The 19,518-nt window shown below is 38.2% G+C and overlaps 1 protein-coding gene across 3 annotated transcripts in view; it reads left to right on the top strand.

Annotated features, from left to right (window-relative positions):
* Positions 1–19,518, top strand: part of ZNF521 (zinc finger protein 521) — a 281,402-nt gene that overhangs the window by 152,087 nt on the left and 109,797 nt on the right. For 2 of the 3 annotated variants that reach the window (XM_024580461.4, XM_045187887.3), the window contains one exon: positions 4,032–4,116. In XM_024580461.4, the coding sequence (XP_024436229.1) occupies positions 4,032–4,116 (85 nt within the window). The remainder of the gene's footprint in view (positions 1–4,031; positions 4,117–19,518) is intronic. The other variant, XM_045187888.2, reaches the window with a different exon arrangement.

Genomic DNA, 19,518 nt, shown 5'->3' with positions numbered 1-19,518 from the left:
TCTCCAGATTAAGATCACACATTATATACATGCACACATTTATTAGTTAAGTCTTTTAAGTCTCTTCTGTCTGAGAACATTCCAATCCTTCCCCCACCTGCCACGACATTGACTTTTTGAAGATACAGGCCATGAATATTCTTGCTAAGTGTCAAAGAACATTCTGGATTTGTGTAATTCTTTCTTTCTCAAAGGAATACATATTCCTCTAATACTTCTTTTTCTGAAAAGGCTTGTTTAGTTTCAGGTATACATTTTATACAAGAGTACTTCATATTGCATCACATTTTGAGACACATAATGTCAGGTTGCTCCATTATTAGTGAGAGTAAGCTAAATAGTCTGGTCACCGTGATTACTACCCGAGAAATCTAGTGTAAAGATACATCTATTTGCAGTTCTCAAAGGATGAAAATTGAGTATCTCAGAACGGCCTCTGTTCTAATAGTTTTAGCGTCCATTTAATGATTATCCTGGATCATTTGATTTGGCATTGCAAATGGTGACTTTCTAATTCTGTCACCCCTTCTGCTGCCAGCATTCAATAAAGAGAAGCTTCCCTTCATCAAATGGGCATGTATTGAATGCTACACTTTCTTCTATAGAGCTTGGCGCTTCTGTTTCTTAATTACCAATTTTCAGAACAAGAAATTCGTGTAATAGTCACTTCCAATAGCAGCAACTGAGATTTTTTTCTTTCTCTGTTTTTGAGGATTACTATGGATTCATTGATTTTTCTTTATACTCAGTGTTTTGTTTTTTTCTTTTAAAAAGCAATTTACAAGTACAAAGTATTATTATTTTTTAATTTGTTGAGGCAAAATGTGAAGCCTAAGCCCTAATGGAATATAGATTGAGTGTAGGGAGGTGGGGATTAGTCAGAATAATGTTTTTCTTTTAAGTATACATTATTAAAGATCCTAATCATTTTTTTTTTAATTTATGAGATGCTCTTTTCTGAAAGACTCTGAGTACCTTAACCAGAGTATAACTGAAAACAAGAATGTCAAAAAGGCACATTTAAATTGTTCTCAAAATCAATCAAAAATAATGAGGTGCTAGGAAAAAGTTGTATCCTTGATAATTACATCTATCAGTATCAGAAAACAAAAGAGAACAATCAGGAAATGACAACCCCACTCCCAAGTAGCACATTAAAAAAGGCTAATGAAAAAGTCTCTTTTAAAAAATTGTACCAAATTAGCATTTCAAGTCAATTGACAACTTAAGCGTTGATAAAGGCCAATCTGGGCCCCAAACAATGGAAGTTCTGTTTCTACTTTTATCTGCTTTTAAAAGAAGTGATCTCACTTGACTTTTTTGTTGTTGTTGTCTTCTGTATAAATGGAAATAATTGTCCTAAGGGAAGTGGCAGTTCCCCCTGTACCCTGCAAGGGTCGGGTCACCCCTGGAGTGCTAGGCTAAACTCCTGCTTCTATTTGTTGACGGGTTGACCTGGAAGAAGATAACCAGGATGGTGAAAGTTGTTCAAAGCGTTTCTTACACCTACTTCTATTTCCATTCTGGAAAGGGGTTACTGTCACTGTCATGTTAGATAAGGGATTCGCCCTGTTCTTTATAGCTCCGTAGTGTAGAGGTAGAGCCAATCGGTGGAAGTAGCAGGAGGGCAGGTTTAATCCTAGAATTAGGGAGAATTTCTTCATAAACTCAGCTCTCCAGAGCTGGAATGGATTCACCTCCAGGGGAAAAAACTCCCCCAGGCCAGCTCTGTTCAGGGGTTATAATCACTTTATTGAAAGTTGGTATACAAGTGGGCAGGGGTCTCAAAATGTTTTGCTAAAAATCTATAATTATACTAAGGGATGCTTCAGAGGTCATTTAAACTTTTAAAAAACTGAGAGTAAAATTGAATTTTTTATCATGATTTAAAAAGAAAACCCTAACACACCCCCATTTGCATAGCATTGGTTTGTGTTTGGGAAATGTGAAAAGCGGGAGGTGAAGTTCAAACTATGGCATTTTAAGGTCATGGAGCATTGTTTAGGAGCACATTAAATTCTCACTTCATCTAGCCCCCGGGGTAGGAGCTTCCAGATAAGAATATGACTTCGTTAAAAAGACAAGAAAAAGTAACATTTTAAATACTGTCTAGTATTTGAATTATTAGAAGTGACAACAGCATTTTCCTTCAATGATAGAAGAAAACGTGTACATAGATTTTCAAATGTGTCCGTTCATTTTGAAGGTAGTAGTAAGTGCTAGTATTTTATTATTTTGGTTTGTCAAGTGATTTTTATGCTTTATTATTAGACCAGGAAAAAAAGCCCTAGCATATCGCGCCAACATATTCATCAGTCATCATTTTTGGAGACAGTTTTCGACATGTTGTATGTTTTACTGTGCTAACAAGAGAAAAGACTAGCCATTAAGTTTATGTTTCTTTGTTTTTCAGCAAGGTCACATATCAGGAATGATGCTAGAAGTATGCTAATAAACAATACGTAATGCAGGCCATCTGGGAGTAAGAAATATTTTCTAACTAGTTCTAAAGGGAAATATTGTTAAAAAAGGGATAGACGTTATTTACGCAACACATGTTGCTCTATATGTCACCATCAAAAGCATCCTGTAAACAGCGCAGCGCAGTAAATCTTCCTCGGCGATTGTCAGGGTTTTTCAGGCCCCTGTTAGATTTAGAGTCAGCACACCGGGCTCACAATGGGCCTAATGTGCAGAGCCCATTAGATTACTTAGAAAGCTTCCATCCGAAGTGTGCCTACGCTTCCGTGTTTTACGAGGAATACCGCTTTCTGCTGCAGAAGCAAATATTATGTTAAGTGACAATAATTAAGAAAATTTACCTTAATGGCCTTTATGGTTTTAATCACTAATAAAATGACACTAAATTTTTGTGCTTAACTTTGATTCTGTTGAGTTCTTTAAACTTAATTGCGGTTTACAGACTGATATTCCCTGTTGCTACTGTGAGTAAAACAATTTTATGTGAGTACGATGAAATGATAATTCTGCAAGATTGCCTTAACAAATGGTCATTGAAGTGATTTTACAATTGTCTCTTTCTCACGTTTGGGGGATTTTAAAAATGGATTATTTCATAATGGTTTATTTTGTTTTCTAAGATGGTTTTAATTGTAAATATCAAGTTTCATCATAAAGGAATTTATGTAACTATTCTGGAAAGTGTAACCAGTCCTTGATTGGGTTCATCTAATACGTACGGTGCCATATGGAGAACACAGTAATAAGGATGTAAAATCATAAAGGCTGCTTTATTTTAGAGCCCAGCATTTAGAATCAAGAGAGCTTATTTCTCTTCCCAGCTGTAGGGCACTGTGACATCAGGTAAATCCTTCTACTTCCTTGGGCCTTGGTTTCTTTATTTATGATACCAGAATTTATAATAAATCCTGCTCTGTTCACTTCACAGGACTATTGTGTAAAATGATAAATGGTATTGGACTGTTCAATATGACATGGAATTATATGATTTCCTTATAAGAGAAAATACGTATTTAAATGCTAGTACTTAGCAATTTCTGAAATATCATCAAGATTTTGGACTTCAGCTAAAAATTAAAATCTCTAAACCTCTTGGCTAGATTCCATGAATCTGAATTTATTGGCCATTTTACACAGGGATTTCTAGAAGCAACACCACAGTTATTTTGGTCAGAATGAAAGCCTGACCTTCAAAAACATTGGTTTCTGAAACTTAGTGGCCACGTGTTACAAATTTTCTTAAAAATACTAACTTCTGTTTTTGCATTTAGGACTATTTAAAAATATATTATGTCATAATTATGTGCCTCATTTCTTCCAAGTGTTTGCAACTTTAAGAATAGTGTATAGAGCTCAAGCCACAAGGCCTTCCTTCCTAAGGAACCTGTGGAACTTGGCCCAAGCAGCCCCACAGTAGTTTAGTAAGCAGCGCCTGTAAGGCCAGCATCTCAACGTAGGGCTGTGAGTAGGGTTGGGTTTGTTTTTTACTTGAAACAAAGAAATATAAAGTGCATGTGTCTAAGTAATTCTGTTTATACTTGTTTTCTCAGAAGAAGACCTATCAGTGCATCAAGTGTCAGATGGTTTTCTACAATGAATGGGATATTCAGGTTCATGTTGCAAATCACATGATTGGTGAGTGACACTCTAAACCTTATTCTGGATAGATTTTCTCCTACTTGTGTACATCAGTGCCTATATAATTAAACAGAGTTAAAGATGAATTAATTGTTCAACCATCAATGTTTTACCTAAGCATGATTGATTTTTTTATTACTATTATTAGGCCTGATAAAGCATTATCACATTTTATTTTCTGCAAGGGCTAGTTTAGACTTCTGCTGAGGATTATATATCTACTCCAGTCAAAACACAGGTGATTAACAAATTAAACTTCTAATCATTTTTGCGTTATTGAAAACTAACAGGAATGGTTAATGAACTGGATGTTAGCTTTCCATAGAGTTTTAGACAGGTTTTAATTTCAGAAGTTATTATGGTAATGGGACTGTTGTGTGTTGCTTAAGCATCTTTGTATCAAAATCTAAGTGGTGAGTTTTTGTGATAGGGAAACATAAATAACTTAAATTGCCATAAACTAGTTTTATATGTATGGTTTCAACAGCCTGGAAATAATCATGATTAAAAAGATCATGTAAAGAATTCAGTTATCATTTTTTATTTCCCACCTAATTTTACAGAGATCTTGGAAGTAGTTTGGGTAGAGATCTCTGAAGTCACTCTAGGCCGGTGTTTGTATTAACCACATGGGCTAGGGCTAAAAGAATCATTCTTTCACTTACTCATAATGTCCCATTATCCCTTAATTCCTCTGGGGTTACCCCCTATGTTTTCTAATTTGATAAGCACTTAGTAATAACACTAAGAGTTTTACCAGCCAATTAAGCTTTATCAAGCAGATCTTTTTCTACCAGTACAATGACAATTGCTATTTCTTTATACTATTTTTGTTATTCATTTGTGTTTTTATACTGTGAGAACTTTTTATTTCATACTTCGTGGTATTTTGTAATACCATAAATGACTGTGATATAATATTAAAAAGTCTAATTAACCTCATGCTCTCTATTACCAAGCTCTCAACCAGGAAGGAAAAGTCAACGTTTTAGATCCTGAACTTGTTTTGGGGTAAACAGTATATCATACACTAGTTAGCAGCGTTCTTGGCATGTTCAGGGGAAGGGTTGCCGCAACTCTCGCTACTGATCACGAAAATCAACCCTAACAAAATTTCTCAGGCTCTTGTAAGATATTAATAAAGATAAATTCAAAAGCATGTTGGAAAATTGATTAATAGTTTTTCAATAGGGTTTGTTTTATAGTTCTCAAATGATAGGTCTCCAGGAGGGTTATTGCCTGTAAAAGACTAAGTGCATAATTGTGCAAAATTGAATGTACACATAACAGCTAAAATATTGATCCTTTATCTCTATGTTTTCTAGATTTAAGTACTAATATTATTAGTGATTTTCTTATACATTAAACAGCATATTCTTAAATGTGACAGAATAACATTGACAATTTTACTGAGTGTTTAAAAGATGGCAACCTGAGATTTTCAAATAATGTGGTCTTTTTCTTTTGCTGTTTCCTTCTGTTTTGCATTAAAAAAATTCATAAACTTTCAAAACTGGTTTTTTGGGGGGAGGGTAGGGAATAGGTTTAAAAATCGAATTCTTCTTGCCAAACGATAAGTGTTAATATTTTCCATCTCTTCATTTCTTGAGTAGAATTTATTATTTACTGGTGGCAATCATTCATAATTCCTCTCCTCTGCTACAGTTTTACATGTGCTTCACTGAAAACATTTCTTTGAAGCTTATGGAAAATTTAGTGAAACTTTGTGGTTCATGCTTCTGATTAGTTGTATTTAATGTAAACTTATTTTGGGTTCTGGATTGATTGTTTATCCCAAGACCCAGATGGACCAATCAAACATATTTTCCTCAATATTGATGTTTTTGTGCATCTGTAGAATCTGAGTTGAATGTTGGGCATGAGAGGACTTTTTGATTTTCTAGTTTTAGTATCATGTGTCCATAATGTTCATTGGTTTGTCCTGGTCCTTCTTTTTAAATTGCTTTATACCCTTCCCTTTGTATTTCTCTTAAATTCCCTGCATCATTAGTGCTTTCCCAAGGCTTTTCCCTTCCACCTTGTGGTGGATTAATATGGCGCTCACTTCCTCTTCGGATCTGAGTGCTTAACAATTCACCTTCCATCAGAGAAGCAAATTCTACTTCTTTTCACAGAGGTCCTAGTTATTTAATATTCATGCTATTTTTAATAATAAAAGATGTAACTCTCTTGCACTTAAGGCCTAAACAAATGAATAGCATCCGTTTAATTGTTCTATCTGTTGACCATGCATCCAAGTCCTTAAACTCCTTAGTGTTGTTAGTATCGAGAGAGAGACAGAAAGAGAGAGAGACAGAGATACAGAGAAACAGAGAGACAGAGATTGTGTAATGGAAGGATGTCACAAAGGCTACGATATCCTTTTTTAAAATCCCAGTGTGATATTAGTCTTTCAAACGAGGCAGGCAGCATTATTTTGTTGGCTAAAATACCTCCATTGAGGGTAGGTAATTTTAGGTTGTGTATCTGTGTATGCTTTTTGTCTAATCGAAAAATAATCTCAACTAGATATTTAGCAGGGAAGAGGGATTAGAGGCCATTTGAAATCCTCTTACTCTTTTTGTTGAGAGGGTATATGGTGTTTTTACAGATTTTGTTTTACATTTCAATCAGTCTGAAGGAAGGATTATGTCATTTGATGGAAAGCTAAGTCCGCATATGACCCCAAGAGGTGTAACTTTAATCTCTTCTTTAACCTACTCATTTATATTTGCTTCTCTGTAGCACACTTTTTTTCCCATTTTTAAATGTTTTATTGTTTATGCTATTACAATATGCTATTAGCAAAATGTCCCATTTTCCCTCTTTGCCCCCCTCCACCCAGCCTGCCCCCTACTTTCATAATCAATCCCCACATTGTTGTCTGTGTCCATGAGTAGGATAAGGTGTAGCTCACATGCTTTAATGCAATTTCAATGTCAGCCAACCTCCACGCTTCTTCCTGGATGTGCAGGTCTTAGGCTATTGGGATGTTTGTGAAAGGAAAACCATCAATGTTCCTACCGAGTCCATAGTGGAGATGCTCTGCTGAAGTGCCGTTTTGCAGCTAGGTGTGGACACAGGGTCCGAGTTGCAGGAATAATTACTCAACAAAAATGCATTAGGGATTTCACTTACATCTATTAAGGAAAAAAAGAAAACCTCACTCTTCCCCACATTTTGACACAGTTTCAGTGAGAAATCAGATGAGTGACTATTTAGGGACTTCTTTTCTTCTTTACACACACACACACACACACACACAAAAGAGCTACAAAACATTTTAACAGCTTTCCTGGGGGAAAGGCTTCCCTCTTTCAAAATCTGAACAGATGAGAAAATTTTTCTTGTCCTCCTTTGTTCCTTTCACGTAGTTGATGTTGGCTTTTGACCTGAGAATACAGAAAGAAGCCATTGTGTATGATGTTCTTTAATTCATTATTCACCCGTCTTTTTCTATCAGCATAGTAAATATTTATTGTTATTTTCTTCTTTAAGGCTTTTGTTGTTATTATTATTTTATGCTTTCGCACAGATAGAGATGAAACCAGAGGACTTAAATGTGTTTAACCCAGCAAAGGGATTGCCTCATATAAAATTATGAGGCTCAACAGCAGTAGAGTAAATTTGTAAGTGCTCAGAATAAAGGGCTGTTAGGCATGCGACAATATAAAGAGATGGCATTGCCAAGAACTATTTATGAGAAGCTTAATTTTTTCACTCTGATAATTCTTGACCAATAATTACCAGCCTCTAATTATCTATTTTAGTTAGAAAGAAATTTCTATCACTACAGAGGTTGGCAATGCAACCAGCGCATAAATCCCCAAAGAGATGAATGTGTTCCAAACAGCCACAAACAACTGTCTCATGAAACATAGTGAGCAAATTGCAAGCGGCTGGTGGTAGACAACCAGCAGTACACTCACCATCGAAGGCCAGTCAGCTTGACAAAGAAATGATCAAAGGGGAGAAATGCCATTATCCTTGGAACTGATTGCTGCAGTCATGGACTTGGGAGGACAAGTGGTCGGGTATAGCTCTGGCCATTTCCAGCTCTCCCTTTCAAAGTTCTTGGATGGAGAATATGAAGGGAATGGCTACAAACCATTTACCTAAGAATTATTTTTAAAAAGTGACTTAGCAATTATTACTTAATGTCTTATATTTTTATATTTTTCACCTGATCAAAAAGACCCCAGTTGTATCTAAGGTGTCAGAGTAGCTTGTGTTGTGAAAAAAAATAGGAAAATCCAGAAATAGCCACTAATAAACATGTCCCAGATGGACCCAGGATAATGCTTGGGGCATTTGGGAGAAGCAAATATACTTACCTCTTAGAAAAGCAAAACTAGAATTTAGGACAATAAATGACAGCAAATATGAAAACACTGATGCAAAGATATTGACTTTTTATTCAAATCTCTAATACTCAGTGTTTTGTAGATAGTTATAATCTTTAAAAGACCATGAAAAGATTCAAGTCTTCTGCAGTGCACGCGAGAAGCTGTGCACCGTGTTACACGTGATATATACCACTGCGTACCCTGGGTGTTACGTTATACATGATACATATCACTGATGCCAAGATGAAAAGAATGCATTCGTCAGTTTTGTACAGTGTGGTGAATTTTAGTCTGTTTTTGTGGCAAGTGGCATTTATACATTCTGCGATTTGCTTGGTGCCTAGGGTCACAAATGGCATTCTTTTCCTTCCATTTCTTTAGTGGATAGTGTGCTGTGTGACTAATCTTCATTATAGTTTTGTGACATTCACTATCACCTCTGAAACATTTCAGCTTGAGTGCTCTTGCTTTAGCATAGACTAAAAGCAATATTTCAGGTCTATAGTGGTTTTGGATTTTATATGACTTAAGGGAAAATATCCAAAGATATGGATCTCTGCATAAGAAGATAGAGGGCCGTGTTGCCCTTTAAACTCTCGGTGTTCATTGGCTGTTCAAAAAAAAAAAGATAGAAATGAACCTACAATAATGCATGTATGTGTGGGTGTGTATATATGTACATACCTGCACTACCCTAAGAAGCTCAAAGTCATTAGGTTCTTTGGATGTTACATTAATTCTAAATGAGAGCATTATTGAATTTGGGGGGGGGTCATCTTTATTTGATTGCTTACAAAATTCAAGGAATTAAGAAACAAGCATTTGGTGTTAAATATGATGAAATACTGGCTTATTTCATCAAGAGCTGGATTTAAAAAGATGAAATCTGGGCAGTTTAATGGTAACAGAAAGCTACCCTCATGTGAGCAATGCTGGCTTATTTGAAAAGCCCATAAAGGGTTTCTACATGGACCATACAAAAGGGATACTTTCTCTTTAATAGCCATCTGTACAGGAGAGATGAGAAGTGGGCCAGGTCATCTCTCCTCAGCTGTCATGATATTAACGTAGGTAATGGAGCAAGCTCGGCGTTCTGCTGGGTGTTGTTTTTCATAGATGTTCATCGATTTACACAGATAATTCTATTTATTTCTTAGAGTTGGTCCAAGTGAACCAGGCAGAATAACAAAACACCAAAGCATTTCAAATGACTTTATCTTTGTTTGTAACGTAACTTTTGTCTAAAAAATGGTGTCACACCTACTGTGCAGATGGCTGCATGATTTGTAAACCAGCCAAAACATTTAAACAAATGTGTGATCTGGGGATAGATTAAATAAAGGATAAAATGGAGTGCGGGCCACAAATTCTAATAATCAGATGATTTTAAGTTGTGTGCCGTGTGGAGTGATGGTCACAGGGATAGCAGGGAAAGCTTGCCAATGACAGCAAGGTGCCTTATAGATCTCAGGATGGAGCCAGGGGCCCGGTAGGCCTCAGTTTGAGAACCGCGCATTTGCTGTACAGCTGGCAGCTCTGTATGGGGACATCAGATAAAACTTATGTAAAATGAAGTGTTATTGCTTAGTATGAAATTGTTCAGAGAGGGAATTTGCAGACAGTAACTGAAAACAGAATTCATGGTACCGATGAAGCAGACTGTAAATATGAAGAGGGTTTAATTATCTGCGCAATTTAACAAAAATTCAAGATGTGTTCAGAAAGGACATACAGAGGCATAAATAGAACCCAGCAACACTGCTCACCGAGTGCAGAGTGAGGCCCCGGGAGCTTACCACTGCTCCTCTCCGGTCAGCCCTCCTAAAGACAAAGACCATTTAGAAGAAAAGAAAAGAAAGAAAAGAACTTTGTTGTTTTTTTTAAAAAAAAACATCTTTTTGGAATAAGAGTTTTCAAGAGCTCATTTTGCTTATTTGGATTCTTGTTTCTGAAACAGCTTTTAAAGAAAATGTTCGAGCCTATCTCTTCATGTCTGTGTTAAGCTACTAAAAGACAAATCAGAATGTTTATCCTTGTTTTGTATTTTAGCCTGCATCGAACGGCTTTGATTCACAGCAATACAAACTCCTGGCAGTTAGTGGAGTTTCTAATTTACAAGCGTCTTACACATTTCTCGCGATGTGGATTTTCTGTGAGACTGAGGGCTCTCACTGAGCCCAGAGACAGACTGAAGATTCAGTTTCTCGTTACATTTTAGAACACACTGCCCTTACAGGGGCCTCAGAAGAATGTGGCACTGCAGCGAATGACTGGTGCCAGCCTTCCTTCCTAGGCTCCATACAGAGACACAGGGAGGACAGTCTGCGCCAGATGGATAATTCCATGTGACTGGCTGAGACGCAATGGTGGGGCTTCTGGCTCTCATTTTGTCCTCACCTTTGACTTGCTGTAGAATGTGCCATGAATGTATCTGTTTTTTACTCACTGTTTGATATGTTTATGATCAAATGTGGATGTATCTTTCTGACTGAAGTTTGCAAATCCTTTCTGAATGGAGGGCGAAAAGAGTCATCAGCAATAGACAAAAATACAGATGCCTGCCCGCACACATCCTTATCCACATGTGCATCGTGATCCGCTTTTTCACAGGATCAGTTCACACACCGATAGAGAAAAGGCCTCTCATGACCTATTTCCATAGGTTATTTCCTCGTTTCAGGGCCATTAATAGCAGTAAACAAAGGAAAGGGAGCCAATATGGAGAATGGGTGTCGAACTTCAGCTGCTCATATTGTTGCATTTGGTGAGCTGATGGGGTTTCATAGGTCACCTTTAGAATTATGCCTATGACAGCAGTAGCTACCTGCCAAGATTGCAAGGTATCTCACAGCTCTCAGGATGGCGCCTGTGGCCCGGTAGGCCTCAGTTGGAGGGGTACACATTTGCTGTACAGCTGGCAGCTCTGTATGGGGCAGCCGTGTGGGCTGTTAGGGAGCTGGAAAGGAGACAAGCATGAAATTTCTTCTAACCCCAACTCTGTTTTTCTGTACTGTTGGCTGCTTCTCAGTTCCTTGACAAAAAAACCAATCAGGCACCCTTTAATCCGCCTGTGATTACCAGTGGTATAAAAAGAGAAGCATAATGAGGAAAAATGCCTCGTTTTGTTGCCTTCAAAAGCCAACAAATTGGAGTTAACTTGACAGGAAGTGGCTTAATAATTAGATTATTTATTTATTCCTGACACATATCCCCCTGTTACTAGTCTCAGGAGACCCTGTAGATGGTACGATTTTCAAGCTGCCATTACTTCGCTGTCTTCTGTGAACAAAGAAGCTACTGTCTATCAGTCAATTAAATGCACTCTTTAAGCAGAGGCTGCGAAGTCCTCAGTGGAGGGAGCCCTGGGACGTTGTGGCTGATGATTCCTTTCTCTGTACTGTACATCACACTCTCAACTACGGTCCCCACAGAGATGGAATAAAGTCATGCATTAAAATATCACTTGTTGATTTGTTTGCTAATGAAGAGCCATTGAAATGTTTGTGTATTTCTATGGCAAAATTGTTGATAAAAGGGCCTACATGCCTGCAGATCTTAGTTCATCTGCCGTGAGTGCTTATTTAAGAATTACTAAAATTAAAAGCAACAAACAGCTGAATAAAAAAACAGATCTGGGATAACAGGAGTGTTCTTACTATTTTCGTCAGGTTAAGTGACTAAAGGCAGGAAAATAGAGAGATGGTGTCATTTTAATCCCTTGCTTACATTGTGTTAATCGAGACCATTTGTTTCCTCAGACATAAAAATGTAAGTCTTTTTCTGAGTATCGGGGAGATACACCTTTTAAGTATTGAAAGATATTAGAATCCCTTTGTGAGAATAATATAGTTAGAAATTTTATTTTTTTCCTTTAAGATGAACAACATTTTCGTAGCAGTTTCTGTAACTCAGTGAATGTGCACAAAGGTTTTTCTCAGGAGCTTAGAAAGGGCTTTTACAACCAAACTAATAAAAGGTTGTGTGTAGCAGACACAGTCTCTCAGCCACGTGTACTGCACGGACGTGGGACTTTCCTTCTCTACATGTTCCTTTTCCAGCTTTCCCTTTCCTTTTCTTTAGTGGTGTCTGTTCAATGTTTTTATCCCTTCATGTGCTCATCAGCTTCTTACTACTTACTGTTTACTCCGTACAAAGCATGTTTTTGCCGGACTTCTCTGCCTCCCACTCCCTGGTTTTGTATCTGAAGAGTGTATCTGTTGTTAGGTTTGGGGTCTAGATGTCTAGGCTGAAAGTCTCCCATGATACTGTGGCAGTGCTCAGGTGAAATATTTACTTATGGTTCTGCCATTCACAGGGATAAATTTAGAATTTAAACCAAGGCCACTCAGTATTGAAAAGTGTCCCCTGTTCTTCCTTCAGTCTGTGTAAAACAGGAATCAAGGCTTTAACTGTATTTTCATGATTGCCTGACAACAGGCTGTAAAGAATTCATTCAAGGCATCGTCAGGTGGCCATGTTCCTTATTTCTTTAAAAAATTTTCTTTAAATTTATTGATGTGAGAGAAAGAGAGAGGGGCAGGGAGGGACGGAAGAGAGAGAGAGAGAGAGAGAAACATCAATTTGTTGTTCTACATATTGATGCATTCTTTGGTTGATTCTTTATGTGCCCTGACCAGGGATCGAACCCACAACCTTGATGCAGTGGGATGACACTCTAACCACCTGAGCTCCCCAGCCAGGGCCCACACTCCTTATTTCTACCCTGTTATTCCAAGTCATTTTGTTAGAAAAAGCTTAGCTACTTGGAGGTGTTCTGTAATAGAAAATGAATTGGAAACACTTTCATTAATTGGTGATTAATATATTTCAGGATTAGTTTAAGCAGGGCCCTACCTCCTGCCCAGTCAAGTATGTTCTGGTTAATATCCAATTATCTGCACCTTCGTAGTTATTATGTCTTAATATTTCGGATATGATAACCAGAAACTTGAGAGTAATGCTAATGAGGAGCATAGAGCAAGAATTAACCAATGACATACTCAATGATCCTTGGTGAAGAAAGAACCTCTTTTTCCCCTCAACACAGTGCTTCTCTACAGCATCTTCCAGGCACTGACTGAAAAGGCCTCAGCTACAGCAGGCAAGAATCAGAAAATTAATCATTTTCTCTTTTAAATAATCATAACCTGAATGTGCAGTGTTCCAGTTCACCTCAAAACATTCAGCTCGCTTCATGGAAAACAAATATAAGAATCCAAGAGTCGGTCTCTATTTTCCAAACAGGAAACATCATTTTCTTCATCTTTTCCTTTGAACAAAGCCACAAGTTGTTACCCCTTCAAAGGGTGTTTCAACTCAGATAATTTGAAGTGCCTTTAATATTTCATGAAGGAAACACACTTTTCTCTGCTACCTTTTATCCTCTCCCCCCCCGCCCCAAATTCATCCCCACGCTGTATTCATGTTGCATTTCTTTGCTTAATGCGTTTTTGCAGGTAATTTTAGTTTTGAACAGTCTGACTGGGCTCCCCTGGCAGTGGCTGCGAGGGTGGCATGTGCTGCTTCAAACCACGCGTGCACTTTGTACATTGCCCTGTTATATGCTGCGCTGTGTTGTAATGAAGCCACGTCAGTAAATTGCAGCGAAGGGTGATTGTTGCACGGGGACGACTACTACACCTTGGGGCCCATTTGCACCAGATTATTCTTTTTATTGTTATTATCACTTCCCATCTCCTTTACTCTCTTGCTGCCGAACTTGCTGTTGGCCACTTCCAGCACGGAGGGGATCTTGAAGACCTTGCAGGCATCATTGTTTTCTCTTAGGCACACACCAGACACCGTTCATTTCCCAACCCAGATATCCTGGTGGCTCTGTGGGTCTTTATTGACGCTATTCTACTCTGTTGACTTCATGTCTAAAGTTCCTTATCTTTATCTTCTTAAAAGAGCAAATTTATTCTGAATAAAAGTAGACTGATTTCTCCTCAAGTGTTTCATGTAGATGCTAGGAATTATACTCAGGATGTTCAACTGGTTTTTGTCCCTTCCCCCAAAAGGTTTAGTAATTTACAGAAGGGACTTCGATGGGATTACTGTTTAAGGAAAAGATTTGTATTTTCAATATCTTCTTGGGTTTCATTAAAACATAAAGTCATTATGCATATTGTATATATTAGTAATTTCTCTTAACAAAATAGCCAATTTCCTGCCCCCAACCAACTTCTGTTGCCCAATAACTAATAAAAAAAATAGTGTGGGTTTAAGGCAGAGACCGTGTGTTCTTATTGAACAGAGTTATGAACAAGGGTTAACGGAGGGATAATTATATATGACTTTTGGGTGACTGTTAATCCTTTTGTATTACAACTTCAGTACCTGTGTCCATTTGTTTTCCAAGTTGTTACTGCAGCTGTTGTTCTGTTTCCTTTTCTAAGCCTGGGCTATGGTGCAGCATTCAGACTAAAATCTAGAATTAGAGCTGACACACCTGCAATTGAACTATCAAGTCTTTGAAACTGCTTGGCCAGTGACGCCAGCCCCGTGCTATCCGAACCGTACACACTTCCGGCTGTGGGCCGAAGAACATTGATTTTTAGCTGTCATTTCTAGTGCACATACTGTAGAATTGAAATTTAAACCTTAATCCACTCAGTAATGCAATTAATTTTTAATGTGCAGTAATACTAATTGAAATAGCCTGAATTTAGCAAGTCACCACAAGACATTTTCAAAAGCAAGAGTCTCCACTGAGAACTGGGAGGACAGATAATCACCGTTACAGTGTTCACAGGGTAAATGCCCACTCTGCAGGCCTCCATGGAGAAGGGAGTTTTCTTTAAATTAGACCATAGTACATCTCTCTGTGAACAGAAATATCTCTCCAGAGAGAGTTTCTACTTCCTGCCCACTGGAATAGGCTACAATTTTTCTAACTGCAAAATAAAATCGTTTCAGTTAAAAGTATCTTAACATAGTATATGCAGAAGTTACATTAAGCTATTATTTTTAAAAAGCAGTTATGCATAGTTGTAAATGAAGTCACTGGCCAACAACGTGATGGTCAAAAACAACAGCCATCGTGGTTGATCTCATTATATGATATGTATTTGAGATACTGTTTCCAGATCTGAGAAATGTCTGTAGCTTATCGGTTGTCTGCTAATCTGTTGTCTTGTTTGGGTGTGTGTATATTCCTGTGAACCAAAAATACAGCCTACTTTCTCTTACTTGAAACTGTGTACCTTTAGCTTTTGAATACCATTTCAAAATGACCTTTTAAATGTTTTGTGAGGTCCTTTTTGTAGCCAGAGTAAAGCAAATTTTGCACAGTAAAACCAAATAGGTTTCCAGTCATTTTTACACCGAAAAGGTTCTCTACCCACGTTTATTTGCTAGTAAATGAGGACTTTTTAAAATGCATCAATTCTACTGATGAATGGGCTTGCGGAGTGTTCAAAACGAGCACCAGCATTAAGGTTAAAAAAAAAAAAGAGAGAGTCAAGCACTGTATATCATGCTTTCATGGCTCTCACATTATAGTATTTAATAAGCCGATGGTGCTGTTAAATATTTAGTAAAGGTTCCCTCATAACCCTGCCATCTATTCAAATGGGATGTGAAGACATTTTTGCAGCACATAAGTACAAACGATGGTAGAGAACTTGAAGCAGTTGTAGCGGGGCGTATTTTCTCAATGAAGTGTGGGTAACGTGGTACAGATGAGTGCGGCAGATTCACACCTGCAAAACACCTAAATCAGTTCACACTCTTTGGATTAAGGGTCCACACTCACTGGCTTTCATTTTGCCACTGTTAAGTCAAAGTGCTGTTGGGATTATTTACATAGAGTACTAAAATGACATTATAGCATGTTTTTAAAAATATCTCATGTTGTCATTATTTTAAGCCTTCCTAGCATCACTTAAGCTTTAGAATAGACATTTTCTCTTTTTCACTGAATAGAGGGAAAGGAAGAAAAAGAGGTGAGGGAAAATCAATGTATAGTCCATTTAGAGCATATTATCACAGCAAATTGGGGTATAGTAAGTTAAATCCTCTCAGCATCTATTCTGGGTACGCAATGACAAGTACCCGAATAATGGATGTTGTTGTACACACTGATGTGATGCATAATAGATTATCTTTGTTGGTTTCCTCCTTGTAATATTTGATAGTTACTATCCAAATAACAATAGCTGTTCTTTTAATCTGGGATGGAAATTGGTTTCTAGAAACCTTATGTGAAAATGTTGCCAGTAAATATGATGCTGACCTCATCACTGTCGCCATGTTGGTGGGTTAGAATGCACATTTAAACCTTTGAGTGCTTAAAAGTATTATTAGTTTTGAAGGTGTGAAGATCAAGGCCGGCAGCTTGTTCAGATTTGTATGTAATGTGTTTGGTTCTTCCAGGAGCCTGTTTGCTTGCGTCTAATTTTCGTCCTGTTTTATATGCAGCCAGTGACCACAGTGTTCGTTCCAACTGCACAGAGACACATCTCATCTGTGAAACACGGCTTCCTGCTCTTATTTGCTATTTGTATTCGCATAAGAAGAAACATAGGATTCATACGATGGGGCAGATACATTTTGTTTTGAAATTATGTATATCAGAAATGCGTCCTCATCAAGAATTTTGTGATGAGGAACGGATAAAGGAGCTAGCTTTAGGCGCACGTGAAGCAGACGAGAAGAGAAACGGTGCAGGGTTCACACGGAGGTGTGTTAATATGCAGTGCTTGATGTATGTTGACCTCAGGTTACAAGAGTAGAAAATCCCATTTTCCAGCTTGTTTCAAATGTAGTAAAAATGCTGCTTCAGTTGCTTTATGCTACTCACATTGGGAAAGGTGCTTATACTGTGATAATTATCATCAAGGAATATTAATGCGTTCAGCATTTGTAACCCAAAAACTCATTATAGCTTAAGCTGTGCATCATCTGTGAAGAGAGAACTTTGCCAGAATTCGCTCTTCACAGGGGTTGCCTCCTGCTTGCTGCAGAGTGGTCAGAGTACTGCAAGAGGTCACTTAGGCTATTTTTGAAAGCTGAAGTTTTGCAATTTTTGAATCACTACCTTCTGTCTACAGACCTTATCATCCTTGCCTCGAAATGTCCTCCTTCTAATGGGATGCACGGTGAAATGCAAATAATCGTAATAAATAAGTAACTGGGTCTTCGTACGTAGAGTCCAAAAGGGTCAGCACATATATTCCGCACCAGGATAATTGAAGTATTGGTGTCTTTTCTTCTGTCATTGAGCAAAGGGATTCATTTACACCAGTTGCCTTAATGCAGGTGCCCTTGGGTTTCGGATAGAAATGCGCCCACTGGGGCCCCACTTCCGAGCCCTCTGGCTGGAAGTTGTGTAAATAAGACTGCAGGGTCAGCCTTCCTCTTTCGGCAGCAGTGTCCTTAATTAGTCTGTGACAGTCTCTCACATGATCCCGCACTCTTTCTGGGATCGGGCCTCCCACGTCTGAGACATCTATCTGAGGCACAGATAGATATTTTCGTCTGTTTGTGTAAAATCATCCCCTGGGGGAATATTGACATGAGGGGAAGGAGAATTTCTGGGTGTGTCCAGAGTGCATTTTAAATCATAAGTGGTTAGTATCATAAGAATATTGCGCCTCTCTCTGAGGTGTGCAGCTTGTTGGAAAGGAGCTGTTTGCTTGTGGTATTTTTATGTGATTAAATCCCGTTATGTTTCTCCCGCTAATCTATCGCTTGTCTTTTCCCATAAGTAACATTGCTCCGTGCAGCATGTTATAGTTTGCGTGAGGCCAGGCAAGAGCCCTGACACTCAGTTCTATCAGGCTGTCTGGCTTTGCAGGACAGCTGTGTTTCTGAGGTCAAATTGTGAACCTGGCCTTGCTCCTGGGAGGACTAGAAAAATATGTTTCATAACTTCCCATAGACCTATGCGGAGAGTAAGAAGGGAAACCATGAAGCCCATAGGCTCAGTTCAGATGAGCTGTGAGGCTGGAATTTATCAAGCAGGAAAGCTTGCTGTTGTTTGGGAAGCTCCCTCGCTGGGAGGGGTTGGGTGCCCAGTAGGTCATCGCTGAGGGCACTGAGGGACAGGGTAATCATTCATATAGCCCAGCAGGCACGGGCACAGGTTGATAGTGCGGACTAGACTTGCTGCAATAGAAACTTACCTGTTAAAGTTACTTACACGAAGGATTCCTGACAGAACAGCATATTCATTGTAGATATTGCAGGCTTATTCCACTGGAAGCAATTTGGTTTTTTAGTTGTTGTTGTTTGTTCTGGGTTTTGAATAGGACAGAACCTTTCCTTTATGCAGTGGAACACTGATGCCACAAAACAGATGAGCATCCTGAACCAGAAACATATTCTCAGTGGTTCTGGGCTGGGATGCTGACAGGGGCGAGACACAGTGGTGGCGGGTCTTCTGTGAGGATGCAAACTTAATAATCTTTATGAATTTTCAGTCACTCATAACTCCACTTCCTCATCGAAAGGAGCATTATGAAAAGATTGTTTCTAAATCCTTCAGACATTCCCCACACTCGTGATAGATGCCATCCTTTTTACCTTGAGGCGGTGGGAAAGAATGTGTTCTTTTGCAAGAAATAATAGTGTGTGCTTTAGAAGGAGCAAATTGCATTTTCATGTGCAAGTTCACTATTTGCACTCGATGCGATGAGACCCAATGTGAAGAATTGCCTCTGACATTTTTTCTGTCTCCTGCATCATAGGATTCCTGCATCACTTTGCTGAAGTCACTGTCGCATGGGATAAGTGTGATGTTGAAAACTGGAAATAGTATGAAGTGCATTCTGTGTCCAGGCTGTTTTGATAATGAACTTCTTTAATCCTTGAAAAAATTTAATTTATCTTAGTAATGATCCATTCATTAAAATTGAGTGCGAGTATGTGTGTCTTTTAAGAATGTCGCAATCTTCCAAGTCTTTTGGGTTCGTTCACTTCTCAATGAAAAGGCAATTTTAACTTTCTTTAAAGTCTGTTTTACCTAGTCTGTATCTTGAACTATCACATGTTATGTTATAAGCTAAAATTTTAAGTATATTCATTTTCAAAGTTCTTAAATTGTATGGCT

The sequence above is a fragment of the Desmodus rotundus genome, chromosome 10 (assembly GCF_022682495.2).
Source record: "Desmodus rotundus isolate HL8 chromosome 10, HLdesRot8A.1, whole genome shotgun sequence".
Taxonomy (NCBI): Eukaryota; Metazoa; Chordata; class Mammalia; order Chiroptera; family Phyllostomidae; genus Desmodus; species Desmodus rotundus.
Note: the sequence above shows the minus strand (reverse complement) of the source record. Positions and strands in the feature narration are given on the sequence as shown.